Source organism: Rutidosis leptorrhynchoides, chromosome 4, assembly GCF_046630445.1.
Source record: "Rutidosis leptorrhynchoides isolate AG116_Rl617_1_P2 chromosome 4, CSIRO_AGI_Rlap_v1, whole genome shotgun sequence".
Taxonomy (NCBI): domain Eukaryota; kingdom Viridiplantae; phylum Streptophyta; class Magnoliopsida; order Asterales; family Asteraceae; genus Rutidosis; species Rutidosis leptorrhynchoides.
The window spans coordinates 47381047-47394491 of NC_092336.1; the positions used below are offsets into that span (position 1 = coordinate 47381047).

Below are 13445 nucleotides of genomic sequence, written 5' to 3' on the forward strand. Positions count from 1 at the left end.
AATAAAATCACAGTTTATTGTAGTAAAGACATGACGTCTCTTAGGGCTATAACATCTATATCCTTTTTGATTTATTCCATAGCCAACCATGACACATTTCTCCGCACACGGGTCTAGTTTGGAACGCTCATGTTTTGGGATGTGGACAAAGACCGAGCACCCAAATATACGAGGTTCAAGGCTAAAAGAGGTCGGAAGGGTATGAAATTGGGAAAGCACATCCTTAGGGGTTTTTGTACCCAAAACTTTTGTAGGTAGACGGTTGATAAGATAGGTAGCGGAAGCAAGAGCTTCGGGCCAAAAACTTTTCGGAACTTTAGATTCAATTAATAAGGCTCTTGTCATTTCTAAGAGTAGCCGATTCTTTCGTTCGGCTACTCCATTTTGTCCGGGGGTATGCGCACAAGATGTTTGGTGAATAATCCCTTTATCTTCGCAAAAACGTTTCATTGAATTATTGACAAACTCACCTCCATTATCGGATCTCAAAATCTGGATGTTTTGTTAAATTGTGTTTGCACCATTTTATAAAAGTGGGAAAATTTGTCAAACACTTCAGATTTGTGGGTTAAGAAATAAATCCATGTCATTCTTGTATGGTCATCAATAAAGAGAACAAAGTAACGAAAATTTTTTCCCCCGTTAACAGGAGCTGGACCCCATACATCAGAATGAATTAAGGCAAAAGGTACATCTTTTCTAGTATTACTAGATTTAAAGGTACTTCGGTGGCTTTTAGCCAAAATACAAGTTTCACAATTTAAGATAACATTCGACGAAAATAAACTAGGAAATAAAGCATGTAAATATCCGGCTGACGGGTGACCCAACCTCCTATGCCATAACCAAGCTTCTCTCGTAGGCGTTCCATGAGCAAGTGACACGGTACCTTGTTGAGAAACTTCGTCAACATAGTATAACCCCCCTTTTTCAGTGCCACGCCCAATCAACAGTCCCGTCCGGATGTCCTGCAAGATGCAGAAAGTCGGATACATTAGGACTTTACAGTTTAATTCCTTTGTAACATGACTTACCGATAACAGCTTATGAGATAAAGCTGGAATATATAGACAATTAGGTAGTTTAATCGTTGGTGATATTTCAATAGTACCACCACTTTTGACTTGAACAATTTCACCGTTAGCCGTTTGAATCTTATTTTTCCTAGGTTTTGTTTTAAAAATAATATCTTTTTCATCAAAGGTCATAGTATCCGTTGCTCCACAGTCAAATATCCAAGACTCAGATTTGAAATTATTTGAAACAATATTCGCTTCGGAAGGGTCCTTTTCTATTTTAGACAAGACAGAGTATGTATTTTGACACGAAATAATAGGCTCGGGTTTGTTTGGCATATTAAATTTATTTACATTTTGAGGGTCAATTTTTGATTGTAAACAGGCTGGCCCACTTGTAGTATTTATAGAGTCATGTTTATTTTGGGCTGTTAATATTTTCCCACCATGTTTAAATTTTGGCCTGCTAACATTTCCCCATATACCCATAGTGGGCTTCTGTAATGACCCGCACTTTTTCGATCGTTCTATACTTATAAGATTAATATTTACATAAATTAAACCTTACCAACATGATAAGCAATCCAAATTGTCGAGACTTATGTTTTTGAAATGAGTTTTACACAACGTTTGACCGTCTAGTTTGACCGATGATATCACGAACTATATAACATATGATAATTATACGTTTGTGTATATATATGTATATATACATATTTAACATGATCTAAGGATGTTTTAATATCTCATTTTGTATTAATAACAATAAGTTATAAGTATATTTTGAAACTACTAACTTAAGTTTTCAAAACGATAACCATACGTAACGTTAATTGACATAAATACTTATAATCTATAATGTTTATACATATATCGTATAAGTAATGTATTTAACCACTTTTTAAGGACTTAAACACATAAAACAATATAAGTGTATTCACAAAAGATAGCTATATTTGAATTCTCATTCCATTTTTCACAAAATTTCTATACGTATATCTAGAGTACATGTACTCGTATCATACCTAGCTTCTATACGTATTTACTATTGGTATATACACATCAAATCACCACCAACCAGCCCTTGTTCAATGCCTTATGTATAAGGTAACTACTTTTGTTATCTAGTATGACAATTTCACATGATTAAAAGATTTTTTCACAAAATTACAAACTTATACACCTTTTACACCACCATTTATACTCCATTCCATTTTCATTTTACTACACATTTCCTTTAACTAAAACACACTCTTAAGAAACTCCATAACCATTCAGCTAGTATCCATGAAGATCTAGCCATAAAAACATCACTTAAACACCATAAGAAAAACCTTACAAAAACACTTCAAGAATCCTTTCAAGAACACAAGTTTACTTCCAATCTTTCATCCAATTCCATCACTCTTTTGGTTCTAGGTCTTTACTCCTCTTTTACAGCAATCTTGTCCAAGTAACTTGAGGTAGTAACTATGTTCATAACCTTATTCGATTCATATATGTATAGCTATCTTATTTTATGGTATAAAATTTTAACAACAAGAACATAGTTTGAATGTTTTCAAACTTGTTTGCAAACTAAATAGATCCTTCTAACTTAACTTTTAAAATACTTCAAGACCTGTAATATTTCATAAATATATGCTAATTTAACAAGGTATAACTTGGTTTTTCAAAGAACACCTTAAAAACTGAATTTACGACGTTGGAGTGCTGATGTTATGCGAGGTGTATATAAAATAGTTATTATTTTACTAGGAAAAACTATTAAATACGATACAATTTTACACAAGATATTTATTTATTTATAGAATGGATATACTTAAACCTTGCTACAACACTTATAGGCAGTGTACCTAATCGTACAGTAGTGTAGTTTTTAGTAAGTCCGGTTCGTTCCACAGGGAAATATTTAAACAAAGCTCAACGCTATATTAGTTTACTTTTATAAAAATACAAATATATATATATAAGTAATATTATTATTATAAAGGGGGGTTTTTACCGTTTAATGACCGGTTTGTCGATTTTAAGACTTTAGTCGCAGTTAAAACCTAATGTAAAATATAAAATAAATACAAGACTTAAATTAAAGCGTAAAGTAAATAACGATAATGAAATTGCGAATAATAAAAGTGCGATAAAATAAACTTACGATAATTAAAAAGTACGATAATTAAAAGTGCGAATAAATAAAAATAAATAAAAGTGCGATAATTAGAAGTGCAATTAAATATAAAATAAAGGAAATTAAATATGAAATAAAAGAATTATGCTTATTTAAACTTCCGTAATCATGATGTTGACGTGTTGATTTTAGTTTTATGCCCATGGGTTAATTGTCCTTTGTCCTGGATTATTTAATATGTCCGTCTGGTTTTTGTCCATAACAGTCCATCAGTCATAAATATAAATTGCAAGTGTCCTTGTCAAATTATTATTATACCCGAAGTTAAATATTCCAACTAATTGGAGATTCGAATTGTAACAAGGTTTTAATACTTTGTTTAATGAATACACCAGGTTATCGACTGCGTGTAAACCAAGGTTTTAACACTTTGTTAACAATTACACCAATTACCCTTGAATGTAATTTCACCCCTGTTTTGATTATTCTAATGGCTATTAATCCATTCCCGTGTCCGGTTAAATGAACGATTATTCGTACATATAAATACCCCGCCCATCGTGTCCGATTGAGTGTATATGGTAATTTATAGGGACGCCCAATTGTAAATCTTTATATTAACATTAACAAACTATCATTTAGTTAAACAAATATAAAGCCCATTAATAGCCCATAGTCTAATTTCCACAAGTGTCGTTCTTTTGTCCAAACCCCAATTATGGTACAAAGCCCAATTACCCAATTTTAGTAATTAGCCCAACATCATGATTACTTCATTTTAAATAAGCATAATAATAACTTAGCTACGAGACATTAATGTAAAAAGGTTGAACATAACTTACAATGATTAAAAATAGCGTAGCGTTACACGGACAGAATTTCGACTTACACCCTTACAACATTCGCTAACATACCCTTATTATTAGAATTATAATTAAAATTAAAATTAAAATATAAATTATATATATATATCGTATATATTGAGAGAAGAGAGAAAATAGAATATTAAAAATGATCAGAATTCGGTTTGCTTTATAGCCAAAGTTGAAATTTGGGGCTCCGCGACTCGCGGCAAAATCCCCTTCAAACTCCGCGAGTCGCGGAGGTTAATTTTACAGCTCAGTCCTTGGAGTTTTCTCTGCCGACGGTTTTTAATATATATATATAATATATATATAATTAATATAATTAATTATATATTATATTATATTTATATACATAGTTAACTTGTAATTTTTAGTCCGTTGCGTCGAGCGTTAAGAGTTGACTCTGGTCCTGGTTCCGGATTTTCGAACGTCCTTGCGTACAATTTTATATTTTGTATTTTGCGTTTTGAATCTTGTACTCTTGTAATTTCGAGACGTTTCTTGTCAATAATTGGAACCTTTTTTATTGTCTTTTGTACTTTTGAGCTTTTTGGTCGTTTGCGTCTTCAATTCGTCGAATCTGTCTTTTGTCTTCACCTTTTATTATTTAAACGAATATCACTTGTAAATAGAACAATTGCAACTAAAAGCTTGTCTTTCTTGAGGAATAATGCTATGAAATATATGTTCGTTTTTAGCATTATCAAATATTCCCACACTTGAGCGTTGCTTGTCCTCAAGCAATATTGTCTTGAAATACTAGAATCACTTCTTTATTCTTCACACTTTGTACATCAGTGATTTCTATACGGCGGTATAAACAATGGTAGTAACGATATGGTTTACAGTCCCACATGACTATAAAAATTTAGATCCATTAAGGAAATTGGATCTTTATGAAAACATTTGATCTTTTGAAAATTAAATCTAGTTTTTACCCTAGATAAGTTTTCCGGAATAACCCTTTACCGGTGTTTGCAAAATATTTTTGTGGGTTTGGTGGGTTTCAGATTTGAAAATTTTAGCTCAAAACTTGCGGTTTTGTGTCACCCACTTGCTAACCTTGTATTTGGAAAGCAACACGTCCAGTTTACTTGTCCCGTATATTACCTTTCGGTAAACTACCGTCCGGTTGTAAAGAAAAGCGTTGAACAAGCAACTGTTAAGGCAATGTCCCCTGACATGCTTTTAATTATGGTCTGTAACGTGTCGGACGCAATTACTATCCTTGGTAGGAGCAATAGTAAAGCTCACCCTTATAATTTTTCGGCCTGGCACAAGGTCCTGTCTTTGACCATGCTATGCAACCACCGTTCTTACGGTTGACACCCGATTTAGTTCAGGTGACCTAATGAATTCCAGGTGAATTCCTAGGATTTTACGTTCAATGGTAATGAACGCATTGAAAATAGGGTTTTCAGAAAATAAATCGGTTTGTAATTTTGATCAAAATATTTTCTCGTTTAAGCTCGAGTTTAGATATCATCGAATTCCATGAGTTTGTAATTCTCAATCTTTAAGGTCAATCTCTAGGATTGAATAATATCAGTCTTAAAAGCTGATTTTTAATCTTTAAGGAGATTATCCTTTCTGGGGATCTGATTCATTAGTCTTATCCAGCTAATTTGCATGGTGCCCCCCCATTGTACGAGATAAATCCTTCTCATGGTTAGGATAAATCTGACCACTTGGCGACCCTGTTTAATGCTGAGGTCCGTGGATTTCCTGCTGATTTTAGTGATGACTTTTCTAGATTTTTCGTCAACCTACAGCTGGTCTGGACGACAACTTCATGACCTAAATCAAGAAGCGCGTTTCTTTTTCGGAAGACTTTACTTCCTTTTAATGATGGAATTGATTCATCGTGTAGATCCATCTCTTCTTTTCTTTCATCGGGTAAAACAGTTTAGTTTAGTCCAAAGCAAAAGTATTTTCAGTTATTTGTTACAGATATATGTGACATATGTTTAAGATAACTTGGTAAATTTTCCCACACTTGGCTTTTATTCTTCTTTTTATCGTCCTCTATTCCATTTTAAATGAATTTTGACATTTTAGTTTGTTTCTTAATTTATGTTCTTTCTGAGATAACAATAATTTCGGTGTTAAAACCTAGTTTTATCGTTCATAAATATGTATAAACATGATTTGAATTCATTTAATTGAAAAATTTTACTAGAATTGGGTAGTCAGTATATAAGACTAGGGCTGTTCTTTTTTATCAGAGAGCACTAGATTCTAATACAACTACTGCTTTACTAGTATTTTTAATGGTAACCAAGTGTATAAAGTAAAAAAAATTTAAAATCCGAAAGAATTTAACCCCTTCCCACACTTAAGATCTTGCAATGCCCTCATTTGCAAGAAATCAGTAACAATTTAAATTATTGAGGGTGATTTGTGTGAAAATGATTAAATTTTTACCAAAGTTTCCAAATATATTGGCGTTTGTTTGCTGAATGATAAATGGTGCACATCATTTGTTCATTCCGTCTTGTTGTTATTTCACATATATTTTGCATCTTGTCGTCAAAATTAGTTGCTTTTGCTGAACTTAATGCCAGTCTTTGAAAATGCGTTGTTTTACCCTGTTGTGTACATAAGATAAACTGCAAACATATATACATATTTTTGAAGTTTGGTATATTACCCCACATTCAAAAATTATTAAAATCTAAGAATAAAAGTTAGATAATTATAAAAATGATTACAATATTAACAAAAATATTAAATGTATCAATAATTACAAATTACAAAATAATAAAAAAAATAATAAGTAAACTAAGGATGATATTGGTACCAATAGGGGTTCCAGGCATAACCATAAGTGTTATAGAATGCTTCGGCAGGGTCATACGTAGGATATGGTGGCTGCATCTCTATCGACCAAGGAGGGAAGATGGGTTTCGGTGTAGGAATATAGTTTCTACCTATATGTTGGCAATGAGCTATGATCTGGTTCTGATGAACTTGCCAATCTTCAAATGCTCTCTGTCTAGCATTTTCGTATTCCTGAGAAGCTATAAACCTATGCATTTCTTGCATCTCATTCCCCCCTCCTACATTACCTTGCTGCTGGTTTCTCTCCACCTGTGGATGTCTACCATGGTATCGTACTGCGGCGTTATTTCGCCGCTTCAAAACTTTCGCACCATGGTATACATTTAAACCTATAGTATCGCGGGGTTCCGGCTCTTCTAGTAATAATCCCCCCCGACTTATATCCACACCGAGATATTCACCAATCAAAGTAATAAAAATACCACCTCCTATTATGCTATGTGGTCGCATCCCCCGAACCATAGCTGATAAATAATAACCCACACAATATGGTATACTTACAGTGCTTTGTGGGTCTCGAATACACATATGGTAAAACAAATCCTGTTCATTTACTTTTTCTTTGTTCTTACCCCTTTGTGTAATCGAATTAGCTAAAAACCTATGTATCACTCTTAATTCGGCTCTATCTATATCCAAATAAGAGTAGTTTCCCCCTTTGAAACGGTGATGGCTTGTCATTTGACTCCACACACCGTGTGTATCAAAATTCTCATCTATCTTTCTACCGTTTAGTATCAATCCTCTACAATCGGCAGACGCTAACTCCTCAGGCGTATATATACGTAAAGCCTGAGCCATGTCCAGTAAAGACATGTGGCGCATCGAACCGCCTAACAAAAATCTAATAAAAGAACGATCGGTTAAACTAGCTACCCGATCATTCAACTCTATACTACATAACAATTCTTCACACCACACTTTATATACAGGTCTGCGTATGGTGAATAAACATATCCAGTCATTAAAAGAAGAATTACCATACCTCTGTACAAGTAATTCCCTAATTGGCCCGGCCAATTCTACAGCTTCTAAGGGTCCCCATTCTATGACCCTCGGTACCTCAACAACCTTGGAATGAAGAGTATGCAAACCCCGTTGATATTTTGGATAATCTATCCAAAGTCTGTCAAATCTCAGGTTCGGGTGCAACTCTTCCAAATGCATATCGGAAAAGGTCATGACTGGATGAGGTACATCCTGCTTGTAGTAGTTATCCACCTCCTGTTGTTCCAAATTTTCAGCAGGAGCATTGCGGGCTTGGGATGAAGATTCACCCCTTTCATTCTGCAAAACACATCAAACACAAATTTTGTGCATCCAAATATGCATTAGTGTCAGCAAAATCATCAATCAAAATAATTACAATGACATTATCAATTTATATCAAACTTAAGCTCATTTTCACATTTTTATCAAATCTACACTTTTTCAAATAAGCATATACGAAAATTTTCGCCAAGTTCATAAGCATTCAACTCAAATAACATGTCAAAATAATCATTACTAGCAATCAAACAAGTCTCAAATGGCATTATCTTTCAAAAATCAAGTTCATGAATTTTAGACTTGAAAAAGTCCACTTTAATTCTCAAAATCATGTTTAGGCTCAAAGTTTGGATCATTTAACTACCTAGACATGTTACACTACTCAATTTAGCAACAATTCATGACAAAAATCGGCCATAACCTGTTTATATCAAAAAGCCCCAAATTTGCTCAAGAACACAAACCCTAGATTACTCAAAATTTGAAGTTTAAGGCTTCTAATCATGTTAAACAGCATCAATCTAGGTTATACAAGCATAATACATAAACAATTTAAGTCTAATTACACTAAAAAGCATCAAAATCAAATTGGGGAAAACATAGCTCAAGAACACCAAATTTCGGATTAAATGGTGTTTAGGTGTAGAAATTTACCGTTTTTCTTGAGTAATTCTTAGATAGCATCCTTCTCAACATGATTTTAGCAAAAAATTTGGTGATTAACGGTTAAAAATTGGGATTTTTGGGGTGTTTTTGGGTGGTTTTTCGGGGTTTTTCGCAGCAGTTTTCGAGTTGTTTTTGTGTGGTGGAGTGTACTGATCGTTCAGCTCTTTTTATTTTTTTTTCTGATTTTCGGTCCCTCCGCGAGTCGCGGAGATTTCCCTTTAAAACTCCGCGAGTCGCGGAGTTTGCTCTCTTTTTTTTTTTTTTTTTTTTTTATAATCTTTAACTTATAAAACAATTAAGTATTTAATTTTAAAATTTTGTTTCCCTTGTTATTTAGGACGAGGTCGTTTCGGATCGATGTCCTAGTCCGTCCTTCGACAAAATTTTAAAATTTGTCTTTTTGTAGCGATTGTTTTAAAAGCTAAGATTTTTGGGTTTTTTCAATGTTTTTGGCATACTCTAATTCAATAAGATTAAAAATAATGATAATAAAAGTTCTCGTCCCTCCCTCGGGTAAAGCAATTTCGGTTCAAAGACCTAGTCTTCAACTTACGACGAATTTTAAAAATCATATTCTTAACTTAATGAGATAAAGTAAATTTTTGTTTTTAAATTCACACAACTTAAATATAAAATTCAAAATTTAAAAATTAAAAATTAAAAATTCACACCAAACTTAAAATTTGAAATGCATAAAATTAAAATTTTATATTTTAAAAATTAAAAATTCACACCAAACTTAATTTAAAAATTCATATTATAAATTCATACCAAACTTATATTAATTTTTCAAATATTTACAATTTTAAATATATTGTTTTTACAAAGTTTACAATATTAATTTAAGATTTAAATATTAATTTTAAAAATATGGTAAAAATAAAATTAAAAATCTTTTTGTCTTTTTATCCCACTTTAATCAATCAAATATTATCAAAAATATGCGCCCCTCTTTTCGGTAAAGTAATTTCGGTTCAAAGACCTAATTTAACTCATGACGAATTTTTGAAATATTTTGGGTTGATTGATTAAAGATATTTATACCTTAAGAATAAACGTTAAATTTCGCAGTGATGTAATAAATTTTTGAATGATATCAATAATTTCGGTCGCCAAACCTAATTTTATTCAATACCAATTTAATACTTTTTAGCGAACAAATTAGCGTTTATTATCAAAAGGTTAAAAAATAAAAATAAAAATAAAAACTGTACAGACATACCTGTGAAATAGATTTCTTAGTTATATGATCTATCCCATTCATAAGATAGTCGGTTTAATTGGTTTTCCATGGCTACATAGGCGTAACCTCGAGCATTCAGTGTCTTTTCTTCTAAACATATGAACGGTCCGTCTCTGCATAAAGTAACAAATTCGGTATTTGAATAGGTTTGATTATTTGAACATTTACCTCCATGTGACCATTTTCCGCATTTGTGACATCGTTCTAGGTGTCGTGCTCTTCTTTTCGCTGCGGATTTTGATTTTCCTTTACCAAATTGTAACTTATTATCTTCGCATCTGGATTCTTTTCTAACTCCGTCCATTCTTTCTCTGATTACTGATACTAATTCACTCGGTAGTATGTCATTATTACGTTTAGTGATCAAAGCGTGTAGCATTAGACCATGGTTTAGTTCACAGGCAGTCTTCATTTTGTAAAAACCTAAAAAAAATAAAAATTCAGAATGGGGGGAGAAGACTAGTTCTTTAGGGTCTGCTAGGGAAAGACCATACGTGTTCCATTTTCGAGAACTACACGAAAACAGACAATCTAACTCTAACAGAAATACATATTATCCTTTAAAGACTTGATTCTCCCCACACTTAGTTAGCTGTGGTGTCGAAATTGTGATTAACTTCGTTGTCGACTTCCATCGGACCATGTATGTAATGTTTAACTCTGTGACCATTAACTTTAAATTCTATCCCATTTGAATTTATTAATTCTATCGTTCCGTATGGGAAAACTCTTTTGACTATGAATGGTCCAGACCATCTTGATTTCAATTTTCCAGGAAATAGCTTGAATCGTGAATTGAAAAGAAGAACTCTGTCTCCTTCTTTAAATTCTTTTGAACTTCTGATTCTTTTATCATGCCATTTCTTCGTTCTTTCTTTATAGATTAACGAATTTTCGTATGCTTCATGTCTTAATTCTTCTAATTCATTTAGTTGACTTAATCGTAGACGTCCAGCTTCATGTAAATCAAGATTACATGTCTTCAAAGCCCAAAATGCTTTGTGTTCAATTTCTACTGGAAGATGACATGCTTTTCCATAAACAAGTCTAAAAGGTGTGGTTCCAATTGGAGTTTTGTAGGCTGTTCTAAAAGCCCAGAGTGCATCCTCCAATTTAATGGACCATTCCTTCAGATTTGATCCTACAGTTTTCTCTAGAATACGTTTTAAAGCTCGGTTGGTATTTTCAACTTGTCCACTTGTTTGTGGATGATATGCGGTGGAGATTTTATGAGTTACTCCATATCTTTTAAGAACTTTCTCAAGTTGATTATTACAGAAATGAGTACCCCGATCACTTATTAAAGCTTTCGGTGTTCCAAACCTTGCAAAAAGACGTTTTAAAAAGTTGACTACAACTCGTGCATCGTTAGTTGGGAGAGCTTGTGCTTCCGCCCATTTAGATACATAATCAATGGCTACGAGTATATATAGATTATTATTAGATTTTGGAAATGGACCCATAAAGTCAATACCCCAAATGTCAAATACTTCACATACTTGGATGACATTTTGTGGCATTTCATCACGTTGACTTATTTTTCCAGCCCTTTGACATGCATCACAGGATTTGCAAAGAAGGTGTGCGTCTTTGTAAATTGTAGGCCAATAGAATCCAGCTTCATAAACTTTTCTTGCTGTTAGTTGAGGCCCATAATGCCCTCCTGTTGGTCCTGTGTGACAATGGTTTAAAATTTTACTAGCTTCATCTCCAAATACACATCGGCGTATTATTCCATCGGGACAACTTTTAAACAGATGTGGATCTTCCCAGAAATAGTGTTTTATATCACTGAAGAATTTCTTTCGTCTTTGGTACGATAATCCTTTTTCAAGGAATCCACAAACTAAGTAGTTTGCATAGTCTGCAAACCATGAGATTTCTTTATAATCTATCTTCAATAGATATTCATCAGGAAAGTTGTCTTGTATGGCTGATTCATTTAGAACTTCTAATTCGGGATTTTCAAGACGAGAAAGATGATCAGCGGCGAGATTTTCTGCTCCTCTTTTATCTCGGATTTCAATATCAAACTCTTGTAAGAGTAAGATCCAACGGATTAATCTTGGTTTAGCATCTTGTTTTGAAAATAGGTATCTAAGAGCAGAATGGTCGGTATAGACCACCGTTTTTGCTAGAACGAGATATGATCGAAATTTGTCAAAAGCAAAGACAATAGCAAGGAGTTCTTTTTCAGTAGTTGTATAGTTTGTTTGTGCTCCTTGTAATGTCTTACTAGCATAATATATAGGTTGAAATCGTTTTTCAATCCTTTGTCCTAAAACGGCTCCCATTGCAAAATCACTTGCATCGCACATTAGTTCAAATGGTAGATTCCAATTTGGTGTTATCATGATCGGTGCATTAGTGAGTTTTTCTTTAAGAATATTAAAGGATTTGATACACTCATCTGAAAAGATGAATGGCGCATCCTTTTCTAGGAGTTTATTCATAGGAGTGACAATTTTAGAAAAATCTTTTATGAAACGTCGGTAAAAACCGGCATGCCCTAGAAAACTCCTAACTCCTCTAACATTGGTGGGATGTGGAAGTTTAGCAATTACATCTACTTTAGCTCTATCCACTTCAATTCCTTCTTTTGAAATTTTATGTCCAAGAACGATGCCTTCTTTGACCATGAAATGGCATTTCTCCCAATTAAGTACTAGATTTGATTTTTCGCATCTAATTAGCATTCGTTCCAGATTAACTAGACATGATTTAAATGTATCACCGAAGACTGAAAAGTCATCCATGAATACTTCCATGCATTCTTCTATCATGTCATGAAAAATCGCCATCATACACCTTTGAAAGGTTGCAGGGGCATTACAAAGTCCAAATGGCATGCGTTTGTAAGCAAAAGTACCATAAGGGCACGTGAATGTGGTTTTCTCTTGGTCCTCGGGTGCTATTGGAATTTGAAAATATCCGGAAAATCCATCTAGAAAACAATAGTAACTATTTCCGGCTAATCTTTCCAACATTTGATCTATGAAAGGTAAGGGAAAGTGATCTTTTCTGGTGGCGTCATTTAATTTTCTATAATCAATACATACACGCCATCCTGTTACAGTCCTAGTAGGAATAAGCTCATTTTTCTCATTTGTAATGACAGTCATACCACCCTTCTTAGGCACGCATTGAACTGGGCTTACCCATGGACTATCAGAAATTGGATATATCAAACCTGCATCTAGCAGTTTAATAATCTCTTTCTTAACTACATCTTGCATATTAGGATTTAGTCTTCGTTGGCGTTGCACATACGTTTTATGACCTTCTTCCATAAGGATTTTATGTGTGCAATACGAAGGACTTATTCCTTTAATATCATGAATCTTCCATGCAATGGCTGGTTTATGAGCTTTCAACACAGAAATGAGTTGTGATTTCTCATTTTCAGTAAGAGAAGA

General features: G+C 33.4%; 1 protein-coding gene across 1 annotated transcript in view; it reads right to left on the reverse strand.

Moving 5' to 3' along the window:
* Positions 1-922: 922 nt before the first annotated feature.
* Positions 923-13445, reverse strand: part of LOC139845554 (uncharacterized) — a 29553-nt gene continuing 17030 nt past the window's right edge. The window contains exon 2 of the mRNA XM_071835814.1: positions 923-968. Coding sequence (XP_071691915.1) covers positions 931-968 — 38 coding nt within the window. The 3' untranslated portion in view covers positions 923-930. The remainder of the gene's footprint in view (positions 969-13445) is intronic.